Source organism: Arvicola amphibius, chromosome 7 (assembly GCF_903992535.2).
Source record: "Arvicola amphibius chromosome 7, mArvAmp1.2, whole genome shotgun sequence".
Classification (NCBI taxonomy): domain Eukaryota; kingdom Metazoa; phylum Chordata; class Mammalia; order Rodentia; family Cricetidae; genus Arvicola; species Arvicola amphibius.
In genome coordinates this window covers 60,669,877-60,692,060 of record NC_052053.1, presented here as the reverse complement: position 1 = coordinate 60,692,060, position 22,184 = coordinate 60,669,877, and the positions used below count along the sequence as shown (strand labels likewise).

Here is a 22,184-nt window from a genome sequence, read left to right as displayed (position 1 = left end):
GAAATAAATAAATCTCTCAAAGATACCCAAGAAAAACAAGAAAAACAAGAAAAAGCAATCAAACAGGTAAGGGAAACAGTACAAGACCTGATAAATGAAATGGAGGTATTGAAGAAAACACAATCTGAGGGACGACTGGAAATGGAAACTCTGAGTAAACGAACAGAAACTTCAGAGACAAGTATTTCCAACCGAATACAAGAGATGGAAGAAAGAATCTCGGACTCTGAAGATACTATAGAGGAAATAAACTCACAGATTAAAGAACTAAACAAATCTAACAAATTCTTAACACAAAACATTCAGGAAATCTGGGACACCATGAAAAGACCAAACCTACACTCGCTTTTAAAGGAAGATCACCAAATGGGTTTCAGCAGAGTTGCGCACACTTCTCATGATCCTAAGCACAGCATTAGCAGCGTGCAAGCAGTAGCTTCTCCAATATGCATGTCAGTACCAGCTGCAGAACTAAATGCTGTTGAAGGCACCCACAAGACTGGTCTGTCATACACTCCAGTGGGTGCTCAAGTGTTTCAGAAAAGCTTTTGTCCCGAGCTGGAGAAGTGGCTCCTGGGGTGAACGTGAATGCAGCACAAGCCTGACAACCCATGGAACTCATATTTAAAAAAAGCCAGGTGTAGAGATTTGCATCTGTATCCAGCATTTCTATGGTGCGATGGGAAGTGGAGACAGGAGACTTTCCCCTAAGTGTGAAGACCAGCTAGTCTGTAAAATGAAGTGCAGGAGAAATGAGAAATCCTATCCCAACCACCAACTTCCCAACCTGCTCTCTGTGCGTCACACAAGCTTGCTCATGCACACATGTTCATTGTCCCCATCTCACACACACACATGCACACACACAAACACACACACTAATAATTCTAACCTTCATACTCTACCTCTCTGTTTTTCTCATATATACTTCATATAGATGTATGTATCTGTATATGCAACAAGTCTTGAAAAAATGGAAAACCTTATAAAAACATTGAGAGAGAAAAAAATTAAACTCATTAGTTGGCTAAGTGAACACTACAGGAATGAAGCTCTGGTTATAATCTGTTGAAACAGTCAACCCTATGCTACTGAAGGAGGAAGAAGACACTTCTTGCCATCAATACTGGGGAGTAAATTTGTACCATAATCCAAGGGGTTTGACCAGAATGTTTACTTCTGGTGATCTATCCTGGAGAAACAAGAATACCTGGTGCATGAGCTTACAAGGTCAATTATTACTTTATTAATAATGAGAGGAGAGAGGAGAGAGGAGAGGGGGAGAGGAGAGGAGAGGAGAGGGGAGGGGAGGAGAGGAGAGGAGAGGGGAGGAGAGGGGAGAGGAGGGGAGGTGAGGGGAGATGAGGGGAGGTGACGGGAGAGGAGGGGAGATGAGGGGAGGTGAGGGGAGATGAGGGGAGGTGACGGGAGGTGAGGGGAGGAAAGGACAGGGGAGAGGAGGGGAGGTGAGGGGAGGTGAGGGGAGGAAAGGACAGGGGAGAGGAGAGGAGAGGAGAGGAGAGGAGAGGAGAAGAGAGGAGAGGAGAGGAGAGGAGAGGGAAGGAAAGGGGAGGAGAGTAAAGGAAAGGGGAGGAGAGGGGAGAGGAGAGGGGAGGGAAGGAAAGGGGAGGAGAGGAAAAGGAAGGGGAGGGGAAGGGAGAGAAGGGGAAGGGAAAGGAAAGGAGGGAAGGAGAACACTACCCTAATGACAAAAAGCCATATCTCAAAGGCAAAGCAGAAGGCTGTGTTTTAATAGCTGACAACCATGGCAGCCCCAAGTAGAATCTGGTAGAGACTCAACATTTGCAGGCTGGGATTCAGTCGCCACACGGGAACAGAAATATCATGTTTAGATTATGAATTGCACACTGTCTATGCAAGGCCGAGAGTGGGAATTGAGTAGCCAGGCTCTTCAAATTATGTCTGCTCATGTAACCAGGAAACCTATCCTGTAATTAAGTCCAGAGCCAGTCCAGAATCCACAACTCTTGAAAAAAAATAGTAGGAACACACACACACACACACACACACACACGCACGCACGCACGCACGCACGCAGGCACGCAATTTGCCCTACTCCAGGTAGAGAGATCCTGCAGACCTCGAGGAAACAAGCCTTACAAACAACCACAGTGAGATGGGCCTTCACAGCGTCTGCGCCCAATGATCTAAGTAAATCTACTATCTCTGAAATAAGACATGGCAGAAAAGGCTGGGAATCACAAGGCTCGACAGTGTAAGGCTGTTTAGGAACTGATAGCTCTGCCAGCCAGTGTAGCCTCACCCATGGGCTACAGATCAGAGACAAAACAAATGACATCAAAACCAAGGTGGATCGTGCCTGAGAAATGACACCTGGGTTAATCTCTGGCTTCTGAACACATGTGCACACACATACATATGTACCTGTACATAGAGCATAAACACATGAGAGAATTTTTGGAAAACGGAAATAAAAACACTGAAAAGGGCTACTAAAGTAAGAATAGTGAGGGTTTAAAGGGAACCCTTGTACATTTTTGGTGGTGACTTGTTAGTCCAGATGTTATAAAAACTGACTTAGCAGTTCCCCAGAAAGCCAGAGATGGCACTACCATATGACCCAGCAAGTCCACTACTGCCCATGTGAACACGAGAATGAAGTCTCTGGGCTGAAAGAAACATCCACACTCCTATGTTCACTGAAGTGTTAGTATAACAACTAATATATGCTCTCAATTTACATGTCCATCAATGAATAAAGGAATAAAGAAATTATGGTAAGTATGCATAGTGGAGTTCTGAAGTAAATTCTGTCATCTGAAACAGCAATGACAAATATGCTTTGTTAACATAAATAAGCTAGCACAAACAGACAAATATCTTTTCAGCTTACTTACATAGGAAATATAAAAGATAGAGCCCAAAGTGTGTAATGTAGCAGCTATGAGAGGCAAGGAGAATCAGGGAGATGTTAGTCAGAGGATCCCCAACTTCCAGTCTGAGAAAAGGAATACATTTAAGAGACTCATAGTGACATCACAGCAACAACAGCTAACAAAAGCTGTGCATTCAAACACTGCTAAACGGATTCTATGTGTTCCAGCCACAGAAAGTAAGTTAATACACATGCCAGATGGCTTGATTTGGCCATTCCACCAATGCACACACATATCAAACAAATTCTCAACCATAAGTATATAAATTCCTATCATTTAAGACAGGCAAATATTTGGGGCCAAGTGAGACAACCACAATAAACTCAAAGGAGGTACAGGAGAAAATAAGTTTTGACAAAGTTACATATAGAATATGTGGACAGTGATATTCTTCTATGTATAGCTACCAACATAAGTACGCTTCTTCCGAGTGAATAGCTACAAATTTGCACATACATGTGCATTCACAGACAAACAGAAAGACAAACAGCTAGCAGACAGAAGGAAACCCTCAAGATGGTCGCATGCCAGATGTTGCCAATGGTGTTCTTGAGAGAATGGATCTTTTTTCCTTGTTTTATTTCCCTTCCTGGGCTTTCTTCTTTATCTTCAACAACAAACAAATAATAAAGAAGCCATCAAGTTAAAAATAATAAAACTGATATAAACATGACCCACAGAATGTCATTTACTATTTTAAGAAATGGCAAGTTGGAAGGCGAGAGAATGAAGTGCAGAATCTTGGAGAAAACTAAACAGAAACATGCAGAAAGATGGCAGTTCCACATTGAGACAATATTAATGTTTTTTAAATGTCCTCACTTTATAGTTATAATCAAAGCATAAATTTCCATAAATCAACCAGCCCTGGAAGAAACTGGCCACTTCTTTAATCTGCATCTTTCAACTTTAAATCTATTAAATTGAAAACAACACCCTAGTTCCCTCAGATTAGAAAATCAAGAATCCATTTTCCACCAAAAGTTAATAGAAAATGATAAGTCAGAAGTTTTTAACTTGTGGGTCGAAACCCTTTTGAGGGTGGAACAACTCCTGCACAGAAGTCTCATTCCAGATATCCTGCATATCTGATATTTACATTATGATTCATTACAGTAGCAAAATTACACTTAAACAATAGCAATGAAAATAATGTTATGTTTGGGGTCACCACAACATGAGGAACTGTGTTAAAAGGTTGCAATTTTAAGAAGGTTGAGACCCATTGCAGTAAGTGAACAATGTGTATTGTTCAATCTCTTAATTGTCAAATCTCTAAAAGTACCTGTTTCTTATGGAAATCCTTTAGGGCTGTTTCATAGCCTTCCTCCAGCCGACTGAAGGCAATTCCTACATCTGTGGTCCACCATATTTGTGAGCCAGTTAGAGCCACCTGAGCTGGGAAATCCAAGATCCATAGCTCTCTAGGTTTCTCCTCATAGGCTCCGAGGGCTTCCGCGATCACCTGGCGCACTGTTTCCTTCATAGTCTGTTCAAGCCGCAGAAGCCAGCTTTCCACCTTGGAAGAGAATTGAAATATGACAGCACAGGCTTCAAGCAACAGCACTGCAGATGGACTTCCTGCCACTCATCTGTGAAGCACACAGTGAGAACAGAGGGAAGTTCAACCACTAATGGACTAAGGCTCTCCCTGTGCGGCCTTTCTAACCCTCAAATTACAGCCAACTCTGTAACCTCTCAGTGGGTAAACAGCTTCTCTAAACAGAGGATGTTGTCTTTCATTCTTTGGCTTTGCAGATAAAGGGGTTCTATACAAGAACTCCTCTCCTGAATGTTTGAGAAGTCAAATATCATGAAACACCAGGACCTCCTGTTAAGGCATGAGCTGGAGCCTAGAGCCTTCGGAATCATGATTTTAAGAATTGTATCTTCTCATTATGTTTTATCCTCCTGAAAGCTCGCCTCTAAAAATCTTCACAGTGCTTAGGCTTAAGCCAAAGTGTTTTCAGTAAATATCTATTATATTCCTACTGGTTCCAGTCTTCACACTTGTCAGGAATTAGACAGCATGGTGGTGTAAGAGACAACTGCTCACTTGTGAAAATTAATCTTTTTAAAACTTCACTTCCAGTTCATGTTGCTCCCATAAATACATTCTGGTCAATTTTCCATGCTGTTCAAATTGCTTTGCTATATTGATCCATGCATCTGTTTGTAGTTGGTCATATAACTATGGGGCTATATAGACTGCACATAGTAGAACCTAACAGTAAAATGGCTGAATAAACATTCCCAGGGCCTCAGGAGATGAGGAAGATGATTCAGCTGATCTCCTTCCCTGGATCCCTGAGGATGGCAACAGCATTTGACCTTCTGGGAACTGGAATGTCGCACGAATGAGCTGAGTACCCTCTTCTTGAGAGGTAAAGGGAACACTAGCCATGGTCTGTCAGCTGCTCTGAGTGACTTTCCTGGCTTCAGAGCCGAGCTTTATTAACATTTACAAGTTCATGGTCCCTAATCTAGCTGGTTGGTCCTGTATTTGTGCCTTCACCATGTAGCACAGAACCCCCAGGCCATCAGACAATAAGCATTCTCAGGAGACAGTAATTGTTGGAGCATCTCTTTTGTACTCTGGATGCATGTCCTCAGCAGACCTGCCTGTCCTCAGGTGTCCCACTAGGGAAGACTATGGGCAACCTGTCACACCAGTCTGTTTTCAGATGACTATGCCAACAACAACAACTTAAGAGAAGGATTTCATGACCTGACCAAGTTCTGTTCAGGATCCTACCCTTTTGAAACCTCTTGACATTCTGTCCAGCCTAAGATAAAAATGACCACAACTGGTTCTTACTAATCATATATATCCTCATTTCCTCAACGAGACAAGGGCTGTGGTATCATCTCTGATCCCTAAAATCCCAATCTGATGCATAATAGGCTTTCAATAAATAAATTTAACAGACTAAAAGTGTGAGAGAGCATAAAAAGACAAAACAAAAAGCATCTTTTTAAAAATATAAAACAAAGGTAATTAGAAAATGAATTCCATATAGGCTCAGAAGTTTCTAGCGCAAGATACTTCTATAGAATAAATTAGAGCTCTATGAAATCTTCCAGTATCCAGGGTTCTTGCTAGTGACAACCACATCCATCAGTTGGACAATCTTCCTCTGGGCACCATGCCAGCTGATGAACAGTCTGCCGGGGAGGCAGCAGACAGCCATGTACTTTTGTCAAGATAGTTTATGGTGACTTTTTCTAATCACTATAATAATATCCTAAAAAGCCCAAGAGATCAAAAATATGTTTTAATCAGAGTATCCTACCATCTGCTTCCCCTTCATTTGGCAGAGTTTTCTCTGGTACAATATTAAAAAGTTAACAGCGAGGAGTAAAGAAAACCCTAGTAAAATAAGTTTGCAATGGTGCTTTTGCAAAGAATACTTCAAGGAAGCTGTCGCCCAGGCCTGAGAAGGGCACTGATAAAAACCGAAGGTTACACTGTAGATTAGACCAAGCTATTCAAACCTCATCAGAAAGAGTGCAAGTCCTGCCCTGGTTAGCTTTGATCAACTTGACTCAAGGTAGAGACAGTCAAGAAAAGGGAACCTCAATTGAGAAAATTCTCTCACCAGATGGCCTGTAAGTAAGCCTGCCACGTCATTTTCTTGATTAATTATTGATGCAGGAGGGCCCAGTTCACTATGGTTCTTACCGACCCTTGGCAGTGGTTCTGAGTTATGTAAGGAAGTATTCTTAGCAAGCCATGGGTAGTAAGTCAATAGGCAGCGATCCTCTATGACCTCTGCCTCAGTTCCTGCCTCCAGGCTCCTCCCCCGTCTTCCTTCAGTGATGGAGTGTGACCTGAGAGTTGTGAGATGCGGTAACATTTTTCTCCCCAAGCTGTTTCTGACCATGGTCGTTAGCACAGCAATAGTGGTTCTAAGACAGCTAGGCTATCAGACTGTATTTAAAGCTGCCATCTAGGAAAATGGCTCTTCCTTGTGGCTAGCTGTAAGAATGTTCTCAGGTATTTGTCCAGGAGAGTGGGGACTACGCTTAGCTAACTGCACAGTAACTGGGTGAATAGCATCATGCTGGTAGACTGTCAACCTTACTTACTAATTCAAGCAGCCATTCACAGATTCACATCAGAATGCCCAACCATAATGCCTCTTCCCTTCCCACAGCTCCTGGGTGCGACCTGAGCAGAGTACACTGGTCAAAGATCCCGAGTCCTACTCATCTGTCGCCATCCCTTCTGTCAACTGAACTCCAGACACTGCGGACCCCCTGCTAATGCTAAAACTAAATGAGCAGGAGCAGGGCAGGGAAGAAGATCTCCATAGCACACTGGAGACGATGAACAGCAATGTCCCAGCAAGGTATCAATGAGAGCTTGACTTTTAACAGGACATAAATTGTCTTCCTGGTTCAATTCAACCTTTAGGATTGCCTGAAAATTATCTTTTTTTTTTGCATAGAAAACCTTAAAATCAAATCTTACATGGCCTATGCATTCAAACCCATCCTGGAACAGGACATACTCCTTTTCTTTGCTGAACATCCCGATTGCTTTGTGTGTGGGAACTTCTGGATTATCTTTGAACTGCAGATCCGAGAGGCTGTCAAAGAGTTTGACAAGGTGGCGTGTTACCTAAGACCAGAACATGAGAGAAGCTGAATGTTTCTTGCTGTACATGTACCCTGGTAATTCAGAAAAAAAGCATATTAAGTTACTAACTTTTCTTCATAAATTTCCAGGATGGTCTCAAAATCAAGGTCATTACTAAAATACCAGTACCTGAGATGAAGCTGGCAGAGGGGAAGCAAGGCATTCTGATCCCATTGTCATGTATAGCCTGGCGAGAGCTCGCTGTGCAAAGTAATCATTGTCTACTCAGAGTCTGAAGGTTTACCAAGCTGTCTTTGTGTACCACAACTGGGGACAACAGTCTTTGTGTACTGCAGCTAGGTACATCAACTTTAACTAGAATGCCTATGGTCAAACTTCTAAAATTCAAGTTTATATTATTGGTCTGAAGTATGAAAAAATATCTAAACAAACATACAAAGTAGACAAAATCTTATGGTTTGGGGTCTATTGACTTTTTTTTAGGTGGGATACTTTGAGTGCATGACGTTTCTTTATTTTGATTTGTTAGGTAAGTTTTCCAAGTCAACATTGCTGAGTCTGAATGGCAAATTTGCATTCACAGGTCCAAGACACATTAGTGATGGCCACATCCCCATGTCCTCCCTTCTCACAGGCTGTACCCTCCAAAGGAAACTCGCATTGAATGTGACGTGCCTTATTAAAATTGGACAAACTGAAGTTAAGAGACAAATCCCAGCATTTGCCTAAAGAGGTCAGTCTGAATAAATATATCTAACTGGTCTTTAAACATAAGTCCCGAGCTGGCCACACCCTTCATCCATTGAACACACTAATAAAAGTCATGACTGGCCTTCCTTCTAGGAACAGTACCTAGCATTGCCATGGAGGAATGGAGAGAAGGGCGGCTCGTCAGGAGGTGGACCAGACATCAGTCAAGCCACTCATCGTTTTTTAAGAAGACTACGTAAGAGCCAGAGATGGGCTCAGGGGAAAGGGCCAGTAGTGCAAACTCATGGAACCGTGACACATGTTTCATGTTTCCTCAACAAATTAAATAGGATCACCAAGAAACCATCAATACAGCCACTGAAACAGACAGTTATATACCAATGCTCCTTCCATTAGACACAGTCACCAAAAGAAAGAAAGAAGCAATCAAGTATCTATTCAGATAGATGAATAAACAAATTGTGCGTGGTATATACTGTGGAAAATTACCCAGCCATATGAAGGCGTGTGTGTGTGTGTGTGTGTGTGTGTGTGTGTGTCTGTGTGTGTGTGTACGTGTACGACAACACAGACCGTGAGTGATAACACATGCCCTTATCCTAGAACTAAGGAAATGGAGGTCGAAAGACTGAGTTCCACTACAGCCTGGGATACACAGGGAGACTGTCTCAGAAAACAAAAGGCTAGGATGTAACTCAGTGGTAGAACACTTGCCTAGTACACACTGGTCCTGGGTTTGATCTGTAGCTCAGGAAAAAATGACAACATAATATGAATGAACCTGGAAAACACCGAGCTCAAGGACAATAGCAGCCTGTCATCCAATCCTGTCAACTATATAATCATTTACACAAAATACCAAGAATGGGCAAATCCACACATACCGATGGCAGGCCAGTGTTTCCTAGTGGTTCTAGGGAGACAGACATAGGTAAGCAAGGTGATTGATCCTGAGGTTTATTTGGGGCTATAAAATGTCTCAGAAGTAGAAAAAAAGTGATGTAGCAATTGCATAATAATAGAAATATGCAAATAACACTGAATTGTATTCTTTAAGATAGCTGATGTTTTGTGATATGAATTTTACCTCAACGGAAAACAAAAGCTGTTGCCATGGCAACGTTTCCCAGCACACAGGCTTCACCTCTGCTACAAGTGTCTCTCAACCCATACTTAGCATGGCTTGGTATGTAACAGCAGCTTCTAGAAGCAACAGCAGCTGCCTATGCCATCTGCCTGACAAGCCCACCAGTGTGAGGAAGACTTTCCTTTGGGGGTGATTTCACCTTTTAAAATCTTCCACCTTTACACATTGCTACATTCTCAGTTTTAGCATAAAGAACAACAGCATCATGACCTCTTCAAGTCTGAAAGAGATGGCTTTCTGAGACTCGTGTTTACTGCAGGCACAGGGAGAGTGGTAGGCAGCAGATCGCTACCTGGGTTAGTATAGTCTCCACCATCCTGCACATCACCCAAAGGACATCTGTACATAGACCATCCCTGCAATAATCTAACCACTCACTCCCCACCCAAGTGGCCAAGAAGCGCACAGATGTCAAATGGCTTCGGCGGGGTAATGGGCCTAGCTAACGTTCAGTTGAGAAGCTGCAGGGTAAATGAGACCCCAGTCATCAGATGCCCCACACATTATTGCTTTGCTCAGAGAATAATTTCACATCTTCTGGCCTTGTAGTCATCCTGACAGTGGCCAAAAAATGTAAATATCCCAACCTACAGTTCTTTGTGACCTGTAGCTGGCATGGTTGGAATCAGATGCTTCTTATCGAAATTTTCTGATGAAATATCTTTGTGTTTTAAGTGAAATTAGATTTTTCTTCTTCCTGGTTAACTGCTTGGGAAACATTTTATTTTACAACTAAAAGCATACATTAAAATAACACTTTCAGACTATTATTAAGGGACCAAAACTTTACCATGCTCTAAATTGGTTCCTAAAAGGTTATCAGCAAAAACCAAATAATGTTTCCCCCATGTATGTAGTGTCACATGGGTGTTGTGTCCACTGATGCACATGGGCAGTCCCAGCTTAGTACAGTAGTATGTGTTCATAAATAATGGTCATGTGATCTGAAAGTACGTCAATCATCTGAAGGCATAAATCACAAAAAGTCCCACACCAGTTTGGAATTATGATTAATAGAATGGTTGTTTATTTAAAGAGGAAAAACTTACAGATCATTGTCCCAGACAACAGCCTTCTGTGCAATCAGGAAGGGAGCCTAGTTGCTGGAAGCGGAGCTGGAAGACAGAGAGTGAGCGGAAGGCAGTTGCTGCTTCTTTAAAGGAGAGACCACGCCTCAATGGGCTGGTATCTCAGCAGCTATTGGCTGAAGGAGCGGGAGGAGCTCCCGCAACAATCATCTTAATAAACATCAGGAAAACTTTTGACAGGGCAAAGACCTTTAAAAAGTTTTTGGTAAAAATTAAAATTTTATTATGGATTACAAATGTGTAAGGAAACAGAAAAAGCAGCAAATGCGGTTTGGTACGGTGTAGTTCAAAAGAGTAAATGGACCAGAACGAGTGTGCTGGTTTGTAGAGAGCTTAGGGCCATTCAGCTGGCTTACACCATGGAAGGAACAGCTCCTCCATGTCTTTGCTAAGAACACCTTTTGAGTTTGGGTCAACCACCCCTGTGCTGTGCTTTGAGCTTTCAGTGTCTGGCTTGTTTCGTGTTCTTTTTTTCTTTCCTTGCTGGCATCACTTCCTTTGGCCTGTGCTATCCTTTCCATTCTAACCACTGCTATCACTTATGCCAGAAAGTTTGTTCTTTATAACTGCACATCTAACTGTGTGTACAGGCTCTCTAAGGATAAGGAGTCACCCTCTGGTCTACTGTCTTCCCTAACTCCATGTTTGACTCAACATCTACTTCTAGAATTATCCCCAGATGACATACTTCTACAAGTCTCTATGCATTCAAATTCCACAAATCCTCTCTGTCCATCATTTATTGTTTTACATTACCATGTGGAATATCCTAGGAACATGGAGGTCATGCAGCAATACCTTAGCAGATGCACAGTGGCTTATTGTTGACAACATTTGAAAGATACAGCATAACTGTTGCTGATAACACTGCAATCTGTGATTTTTTTTTGTGGGCCAAAGAGCTAGCAGTCAAAGCTCACTCCATCATTGTTCCCAGTAAACACAGCATCTCAAAGACGAATCATACTGTCAGGGATCTGGACTATCACTAATCCTTGGTAACTGCTGGAATCAGTACTGTTGGAACTGTACACAGAGAGAATCTCTTATTAAATGTATAAACTTACATTTATTTTATAACTTATGATACAAACCAGGAACACACCCCATGACCTATGTTTGCTGTTCACCTACAAAAAGGGAAAGAAGATGAAGTTGGTCATCTCGCATTCCCTTCTCAAACTTTACCATTGGCGTTTGTTTCTGCCATCTAATTTTATGTTTGCTCAGTGCGTGTAAAGAGGCTGCTACCCACTAAGACAAAGCATTCATAAAGCTGTACCACCACTAGCTTGGCGAGCATCTCGGAGCCCACTGTGTGTTCATTCACCCATTCACAGTGACAATGATGCCCACCACCACATAAGAACGTAAACGCATGCACTCCTGTCTTTTGTAGCTATTAGTCTCTAGAATAAGACTGGGTGTCAGCCTACTCTATTAACAACAAATGCATAAGTATTTAAGCTAATCTGTCAAAACAGTCAACAATTATTTTTGTTTTAGAGTAGTATTTGTTACTGGTGATGATACAATATTTTGGGGAGTCTAAATCTATTTTAGAAGACTTAGTCATGACACATTCATGTAATGAAACTTTCAGTAGCCATCATATACCATGTCTCATAGTAATATGACCAATTTGTTAAATGTTTGGGATAGACCTATAATCAAGCAATCACCCAGAGATAGATAGCATCCAGGAGTACATTCTAAGAACAGTGCATTTTAGGATGATTTCTGTCCTTTTTGCTGTGTACCTATTATGTAATTTTACTTTAAAGTGATCACAATATAAAACTGTAGTTTTTCAAATAACCTTATAAGAACTGAAATTCATCTAGAGGAAAACAGGGGGAAACATGTGTACAACTGGGTGCATTTTTATACTGTAGACACGATTTGTACAGATATCAACATCATTGCCAAATAGAAGACCAGCAATGTGTAGAGAATAAGACTTATAAGTGATCAGCCCTAAATTTGATATGTGTATACATACACACACACACACACACACACACATATATAGACATACATACACACATGCATACACACATACATTTAGACTTGAGCCTTGAATACATACACACACTCACACACAGCCTCATAACTCAAAGCTCAGCTGTCTATGTAGAAGAAGTACAAATATTGTAAGAGCTAGAAATGGTGGATGATGTCAAGGAAACAGTGCTTTCCAGACACAACAGGGCAGATGCACACATGAACCCACAGTACAGCATGCACAAGACCTACACAAACAAAAGCCAGGCAAAATCCCAGCATGGACATGGGGAAATGGGCTCCACGTCTCATTCCCGAGGAGCTATTGGCATTTGATTCCAATGGGAAAGGAAAGGTCAGTTTTCTTTAGTGATGTGACTGACGCCTTATTTATACCAGACTCAGAGCAGGCCTTAGACCCAGGGCCAGATGACTAACACAAACTGTAAGTCAATGAGGAGAAAGAGGGAGGGAGGGACGGACAGAGGGACGTTTGGTGGTTAGGAAGCTAGAAGGATCTGGGGGACGGGCTAATGTGATTAATGTATGCTGCGTGGAATTCTCAGTGTATTAATAAAGATATTGTTTTCTTCTCTAAAATAAAAGAAACAGGAGAGCAGGGATCAAAGATTCCTTATGTCTTATGTGAGCTCCTCTTTCTCTCAAAATGGGCATTTTCAAAAATAACAGCAATTCCGCTAGAAAAGCGAATTCAATGGCTGCTGTTCTGCATCCTTTTACTGAGATTTATTGTGTATAATGTACAATATGACTTTGCTCTCTACCATGTGACATTCCAATGAGTGAGTATATTGCAATGTACTTGCCATTCTCTTGCTAGAGACATTGAAATTGTTCCCAGCTTAGGGAAATATAGGTAGAAAAGATATTACATACACATGCATTCCTGTGGTGATCTAAGAAGATAAATTGTTAGGTAGTAATAAAAGAAACCATCAAACAGTTTCCACAAATACTTGTTCCAGTTTACAATCACGGTGACCAGATACCAACATTCCTATTGTTCTACATCCATATTATCTAAGACTGTGAGTTTTAAAATGTTAGTCTCTTGACATATTTGATATTGGGGTAATTCATTCTATGATCTTTGGGAAGCCAAATCCTGTCAAAGATTGCAATTATCCTATACAAAGTAAAAAGAGGTGATGAATACTCTCCATACAAGGACTGATGGCAATCTCACCAGCCTTCCCCGATACTAGAATAAGGCGTAGCTGACAGCAGGTACCTTCAGGAAGGAAAAAAGGAAAGAAAGAAGACAGGAAGGAAAAAGAAGGGAGGAAGAGAAGAAGGGAGGAAGAAGGAAGAAAGATTAGCCTCACATATTATAACTTTATACATTTAACTTCATACATGACTTTTCATTCTAAAGCAATAGCTTATAAAAGTCTTGATGTACATGAATGTGTACTTATAAATGTGGCTGAATATGCTAGCCACACACACCAATGAGCTTTGAAAGTATCACAAACTATTCCCAAGGTTTAGTACCTTAATATTGTGACATTTCACAGTTTACAGAGATTGTCTTGTTAGAATATTCAGTTGCCTCAGCTAGTCCCAGATCTCACACGTTTGTGGTCTGCTGGTAATTCATGGCTTCTCTAATGTGGTAATTGTTTTCCAGGTGGTGCCTTGGTCCCTTGTTCATCATTCAGCAAATTGATGCTGATTCACTGGGTAGGAAAGTCAAAGATTTCCAAAGAATAGCAAAATGGTAAGCCTCAGTTTGAAAGAGCCCAAGAACCTCTTGCAATGACAGGTTCACTGGCCAGCTAGGGCCGTGCTAAGGGGAAGCAAGCTTCACAAAGAAGTGACAAGACAAGGGGAGGGGAAAAACTGGTGGCCATGTTTACTTTATTATGTTTTGTATTTTCTTGATTTTTTAATACAATTTACTTGCCACCAAAAAAGCCATAGAAAGTAACTCCTGTTTTTCTACTTGCCACACAAGGAAATACACATGTAAAGTTATAATGAGATGACACATTAATCAGCAAGCCACGATCAATCTCACGTCTATACAACTTTAACCTGTCTCTCTTTATTCCATCTGCTTTCTGAAGGATAGCTAACATGCCTGCCATGTAAAGTTTCACGCAGTTAGCATTTCGGTGTTCAGAATTTTCTCACTCCATCCAGCATCATCTTCCTATCACTAAAGCACTTCCTTTAACATCTCTCAGAGGGCCAGATGCAGGTGACGAGACCTTCAAGTATGTGTGTCTCTGAAGAAAACTCCCCGTGTTCTCTTCACCCTTCAAATGCACTTTTTCTGGGTAGAGAAGTTCAGCTTGACAGGGATGTTTCTTATAGTGCATCCAAGAGACAGCTCCAGTGTCTTCTCACTTGCATGGCTTTCAAAGTGAGGTCAGCTGTCACCCATTCTGTTTGTTCTGTGTGTCCTTGGGCTTTGTGGGTCATGTTTAGGGTTATCCTTCTCATTGGTTTTAAATCATCTGAGCAGATTTTCAGTTCTCTTCATATCCTCTCTCTCTCTCTCTCTCTCTCTCTCTCTTTCTCTCTCTCTCTCCCACTCTCTTCCTCCTCTTTGCCCCACATTCTGCTGTTTGAGGCAGGGTCTTACTCTATAGCCAAGGAACTGAAACTTCCTTTGTATCCCAGGCCAGTCTTGAGTTCCTGGTACTCTTCTGCTTCAACTCCTGCTTACAGCCATGGGCCATTCAGTGTTCCCGAGTCTCTTAAATCCACTTTCCACCAATCTGGAAAGTTTTTCAAATATGTTTCTCTCTTCTCCTTCCCCCACTCTAGACAGTTAAAGTACATATATGGAACTCTCTTAGGATTTTTGTATCTCTCCTTGATGTCTGAACACATGGACTAGACACGACGATGGACACTCTGTCGGTTCTAACACCAGTCCTTTGGAGGTCAGTTTTTATTTATTTATTTGTCTCTTCTATTATGGACTGGACAGTCTTGGTTTACTTGTACTCCCAGGAGTCTTTGATGAGATGCCAGGAATGGTAAAAATAATATTCTCACCTATATATTCTGAACCATAATTTAGTAAAATTTCTTGGAAGGTTTGATCCTTTTGACCTTGACAGGAAGATTTAGTGAGGAGAAAGAAGATTGGGAGGATTAGAGTAACATGCAACCCACATCTGATTATTCCTGACTACACAGCAAGGCCTTCCTGGTATTCTACCAATAAACCGTAAGGGTTTCCCCTCACTGTGGAAACAAGCGCCCTTCCAGCCCCGTGAGAACATTGGAGCTATCACCTCTAAGCCTCTCAGGGTGGGAGTTCCCTCACGCATATTCACCAATCGCAATACCCCTAACTTACTCAAAGGGACCTCACCTGCTCCTCTGTGTTCTCCCCTTTCTCATTCTGCACAGGTGCACTGTGGCTAGATTTCCCCTGTAGCGTCCTCTTCTGAAGACTGGAGCCCAAGGCAGCAACCATGGGGCTCACACGCCTGTTTCTTGCACATTATAAGTTACAGTTCCTTACTGTGCCAATCCTGCCAGTGTGTAAGAACCATCTGGTGCATGACGTCTATCTTCCTACTTCAGTACAGAAGAGTTCTTCAGAGACAAGCTTAGCCATTTCCTGTCGTGTAGCCCAGTGCTCTTGTGTAAGGGCATTCCCTGAGCATGCGTACTGTTTATCTTGTCACTTCAGAGAATGTCTTGTGAACTCAATTCCCAGCACTGCAACTTTTTGGCATGCATATTAAACAAGTGTTTTCACAAGTGAAATTTGCTTTAATGTATTTAATCTGGCATATCCAACACATCATTTTAACATCAGATGAGAATAAAACTTAATGCATAAAACTGGAAAAAAATATCCTATTAGAGTTATCAGTTACCCTAATGTATAGTCACAATTAGAATGGCATGTAAGGGCATTTGGGTACATTTACATTTAACTTAACTACACTAGTTTAGTTAAACACACACAGAGAGTGGATATGTTTTTAAAGGATAAAAAAATAAGATCATTGCCAGCGAACTATGTAAGGAACCATAGCTCTCATGCATAACTACTGCATGGGGCCCATAAATGCTGCAGGTATGAGACAAGCTTTGCCTTTGCAGCAGCGAACAGATGTGCTGTCTATCATCCTTCAGATAGTGTATGCACTGAAGAGGTCAGGCTTAATTTAAAAAGAATTCCATCTTCAAATCCTGAACCAAACCTAGTTTGGTGATTGCTAATGTTGGTTGCAGACATCCAAGACATGCCAAACGGCATCCTCGGTGACATCTCAACCCCATTGTTCTAAATCAGGTACCTCAGTTCACAGAATGGAAGTGACTTCCACGTCAGACCACCCTGCTTGGAAAGTTCAGGCTGAACAAATTTGACAATGAACATCAGGCACTCTCTTAGACTAACACTACTAAATTAAGTTTTAGGGGTGGGGTGGGTGAATAACTCAAGCCATTCATTCAGGAAATGTCGAGATGAGTTATCTGCTCGTTACATTGTTACTAATTCTACCATCTCATGCCTTTGATAGGCTCATTACATTGTTACTAAAGCTGCCATCTCATGCCTTTCATAGGCTCGTTACATTGTTACTAAAGCTACCATATCGTGCTATCTTGGAAGCACCACCGGGAGCACATTTCAGAATCTCAGCACAATGGGCAGAGATGGACACGCTCTGCCTGGTGGTCAGAAGCTGATTCTGACAATTACAAATGGAATAAGAGTTCCTTGCTCATGGTCTCCCTATTTTGTACCTCATCAGGACCTTGGGAACTCAGTCTGGTGCTCCAATGTGGGGCTTTGTCTTTATCTCCATCCACCGCCAGGTGAAGGTTCTATGGTGATATGTAAGATATTTATGAGTATGGCAATAGGATCTGGACATTTCTGGCTCCCTCTCCTCAGCTGTCCAAGTAACTAGCTGGGGACATCTTCCTGGACACCTGGGAACCCCTCTACAGTCAAGTCTCTGCCAACCCTAGAATGACTCCCTTAATCATGAGCAAGGAAGTCAGGACCGTGAGGGGTGCTTTCACCCACTGAGACGGTGGGACAGAACTAAAGGGAGATCACCAAGTCCAGTTGGAATGGGACTGATGGAACATGCGACCAAACCGGACTCTCTGAATGTGGCTGACGGTGGAGGAGGACTGAGAAACCAAGGACAATGGTGATGGGCTTGGACTCTATGGCATGGACGGGCTCACTGTGAGCCTTATCAGTTTGGTTGCTCACCTTCCTGAACTTAGGGGTAGTTGGGAGGACCTTGGACTTAACATAGTGAAGGGAACCCTGATGGCTCTTTGGCCTGGAGAGGGTGGGAGTGGGGGTATGGGTGGAAGGGACGGGAGGGAAGGGGAAAGAGGAGGGGAGGAGATGGAAATTTTTAATAAAAAAATGAGGAAAAAAACTGAAAAAAAATAAAATAAAATAAACAAAAAAACAAAAACAAAAAACAAATGGAATAAGAGGAAACAGCCAGGCTGTACTGTGCAAATGCATAAGACTCTGACAGTTTTACAGCTGATGACCCAGGATTTGGAATTCATAGTGACCATGCAGAGATATACCTCTCAGAGAATGAAGTAAACTCCGGTATGACTCCAGATAACACGAATGACTCTAAGGACCTTATTCGAGAGTTACTGGAGAGTTGCTGTTTGTGTCACCGAGGCTGGCTACTACTTTCTGATAACATAATGTTATTAACTGTGTGATAACATGTTATAGGAGTTGAATTATTCAAAGTTGAAGTAACATACAAAGGGTTTTTCACATGCCCTGTATCCAAGGCTCAACGATGGTTGTGGAAGATGGGGGCACAAAGATTGTAAGAGAAAGAAGTTGTGGACATTGGCAATAACCACTATTTGCTGACATGAGGGGGCCATTGCATACATGACCTCACAATACTATGTCTGCATGAGATCAAGCCAGCCAGAGTCTCAACATGGACATGGGAGGGGCTCATGAATCCCTCCCCCAGATGAAAACCTGCTGCTCACTAACGGCTGCTGGGAAAGGAGAATTTGTTCCCTTCAGGGATAGACTCCCGAAAGATCACCCTGGGAACAGTGCGTGGTTCTACATCCATGCACGCTCAGAAGTCAGAGACACAGAGAGATACAGAGCACAGAAGAAAGAAAAATGGAGGGCAGGGAAGGACCTGGAGGGGAAAGAATGGAGCCCAGATTAGATCAAAGCACTGTATTGTACACATGCAAACAATGTCTTATATATGTATAAAATTCTCAAGAAAGTGCATTGAATAGTTTTCAAATAACAAAAATATTTTAAGTGATTTAAAAATTATATTTCATGTACTTTGAAATCAAGTAACTCTCTACAAAATTGCCAACTCAACCAGAAATCTAATCTTTTCCAACTGTATATGTTAAGACAAGTGTAAACCATTTCTCCCCCTACAACCATGGGACCTGGACCACTTTTGCCTCCCTCATTGTTGCTTGCTTTCACCAAAAGGGCTGTGAGACACCACTATACTGGACACCATTGCACTATGCTCCAACCCTCAGCTTTTTTTTTAATGATTAGAAAGAAAGCTGGCGAGAATGTTGGGCTGGGGAGACAGTCCAGTGACTGCACTGCTCGCCTTGCAAGCTCATAGCCAGACCAAATATAAAGGAACCGAGCACGTTCTTAAGCCCAGCACTCGGTGTTAGCTGGCCAGCCAGCTTGTCCTAATCAATGAGCTCCAGGCCAGTGAGATGCTATCAAAAGCTAGAGTAAAAGGTGCTTGGGGAAAGACACCCAAAGTTGGCACTCTCCCCCCAAGTTAATTAAGATAAAAGAATATACTGAATGATTGTCCCCTCGTGTAGAGCCTAGGACTTCAGCTGAGGACAAAAACGCATGGAGAAAGTAGCATGAGTTATGGTGGAAATCCCTTCCGTGTTGTTAAACGCATCTCAACACCATCCCCATCCAACACTATGTGCTCTTCCATCAGTGTCCAAGGATGGAGGTGCTTCCCCTCAGGTGTGAGGAAGCTGCCCAGGGCAGGAGGCCAAGGCATTCCTTCAGTGCTTGCCCGCGAAATGCCTAATTTCCACTCTAAGGATAAACAAGAGGAGCTGGTACCCAAGGGTGAGTCTCCTGCACGTCCCTTGCTCTGACATCTCTTAAAAGAAAAAAAAAAGAAAGAGATGAAACCAGATGGTTGGTTACGCTGCCAAAAGCAAGAACTACAGAAGGTGAGCTGGAAAGATGGCTCAGAAATTACAAAGACCTGCTGCCTTTGCACAGGACCCACGTTCAGTTCCCAGCACCCCTGTGGCTCACAACTGACTGTGACTCCAGCTCCAGGGGATCTGCTGCCTGCTGACCTCCATGGATACCTGCACACACGTGCTGCACAGAAATCTACACAGGAACACATGCATGCACATAAACTTTTAAAAAGAGCTATGGGAGCTGCAGTAGGGTGAAATGCCTGCCATGGGTTATGGGAGCTATAGTAGAGGTGAAATGTCGGCCATGGGTGGGGTACTTGATTCCCCATGAAAACTTGCAAGCATGTCTCACAACACGCAGCGGATGGCTCCTGACCACTGCCAGAGAATCATGCACAGTTGAGAAATGGCAGCAGAGGGCTGAAATAGAGCGAGTGTCTAGCATGTGGATGGCCCTTAGTTCAGCCCTCTGTACCATAAATCATCTCCCTAAACTTGTCGTTATTTTAAGTGGCCAGAGAAGGGACTGGACCGAACACAGCTACCAAGCCCCAAGTATTGTGTTGAAAACCTGGCCTCCACATGGAGATGAACGAGGGCACCAACTTGATCTTGACCAGTTGTTTTACACATACTCATTCAGTTTTACTGAGGAAAACAGACCAAGACTAATGATTCCTGCCCAAGGCATTACAAAAGGGGCTGCTATTAATATAAAGACATTCAACAGGGCACACTTGGAGTTAAAAATTACAGAAAAATATTAGTATCTCATGCTTATTATTCTACAGAATGAACAGTGCTTGATGAATCAGGGACAAAGCATTTACTGTGTTTGAGAGGCTATGCTTAGAAGGACAATGTGATCCTATTTTAGACTTTTTTGTCTTTCTTACTTTCTATATAGAAAATTGAGCTTGCATTATAAGTACTTGAACTTGTAAGGTCTTTGGGACTTGAAAGATTAATAAAATAGCTTATGACAGCCCTCTCCATGAATCTGCTCCCAGCAGTCTCGAGGACACCCTGGGGACTATTAGTGTGTAAGCATGGGGATTATCATGACATCGGATGAGCTTTTTAAGCAGCTGATTGTGTGCTGCATATATATGCAGACCATGAGTGCAGCCCAACCAGAGAGATTGTCTCTGCAGAGCCACCAGAGGCCAGCATGAAAACACAGCAGTACCTGAGTGGCCCCTGGAAGTGCTGTCCATGTTGACTTAACTACTCTCATATCTGTAAAAGGATCCCACTTGTATTAAGCAAAGAGAATAGCTGTGTAATTCAATCCTCATCCCAAGTTAAATAATAACCAAGGAAAAATAGTCACTACAAGTAATGTATCTAGGCAGCAGCAGAATGCATCCAGCTGTGTTGCAAAGACCTGCGGGCTTCAAAGCGAACTCATGACAATATCTAGAGAGAGTGTGTTTTTCTGAGGCGTATAAAAATGTACAGTGCTAAAACCCAAACCAGTCTAGAGACTGACAACATCGGTCCAGCACTTTTACAACTATAAGAATCAGTGGAGCCAGTGAGTCTACGGGATAATGACAGCCTTTATATGCTTACAGGAAGGAGAGTTTCAGAAGGGGCAGTTTGTTCCTGCTCTGAGCTCTCAGATTACAGAAGATAATGTCAACGTTCCTTTGCTGTCACTGTTGATATGAGGACTAGGGAATCCATGGCAAGCCACTTTTACACAGATGAGGGAAGCCAGAGGGGAGAGGACAAGGCCGAAATGATATACCTCCCCCTTCAAGAAGTCCAACGTAATAACGATGACAGCTTCTCCAGAAGTCACATGACCTCAGCCCCAGTGACCCACTTTCCCCAGGAAAGCTGCCAGTTGGGCGCTTGGGCCTCCATCCCTGGTATTCAGTCCTGGGAAGTCATGGGTAAGTTCTTCCTGTTCCAGGATGCTAGACATTTATGACTCATCCCACCCTTTGCTGAGCACCTGGGAAGTTGCTCTAACTTCTCTAGCTCGACCTCTCTCATTTCCTTCTGCTGCCACATTAAGAAAATCAAATGCAGATTTTCTAGTTCTTGGCACATGCGATGTGACAGATGGCATCTGATAATGAGGAGAAACTGGGACATTCCTTAACTAATCAGCAGAGCACAGGACTTCCAAACCCATTACCTGCTTTGGCTGGGTTCCCTTGGAGAGAATGTCTAGCAAGTCAGTTGAGGAGATGAAGTAGAAGCGAGGAAAAGTGACCCGCTTGGTTTCCAGGTACTCAGCCAGGGCCTTTTCACAAAGTGAAAGCCTGCAAGAATGAAAACCCATCTAAAGTATGCTCCATGTTTCCTGCATTAACACTTCAGCAGAACAAACCTGCAAATTGCATGACTCCATTCAACCAGGAAGTTCACCATTTCACAGCTACCCCTCCTGCTTTGACATCCTCTTACAAACAGAATACAACCAGGCAAGGGAGTGGGAGGTACATTTACACACATACATACTCACACAGCATGATAGGCCACTCTCGGCTTCTCATGATGTAGACCAGGTTTGG

The 22,184-nt window shown here is 42.5% G+C and overlaps 1 protein-coding gene across 1 annotated transcript in view; it reads right to left on the bottom strand.

The window, feature by feature from the left end:
- Dnah11 (dynein axonemal heavy chain 11) overlaps positions 1-22,184 on the bottom strand; it is a 317,751-nt gene that overhangs the window by 228,296 nt on the left and 67,271 nt on the right. Inside the window, exons 28-30 of the mRNA XM_038336393.1 lie at positions 21,806-21,932; positions 7,393-7,542; positions 4,204-4,437 (exon numbers count right to left, since the gene is read on the bottom strand). Coding sequence (XP_038192321.1) covers positions 4,204-4,437; positions 7,393-7,542; positions 21,806-21,932 — 511 coding nt within the window. The remainder of the gene's footprint in view (positions 1-4,203; positions 4,438-7,392; positions 7,543-21,805; positions 21,933-22,184) is intronic.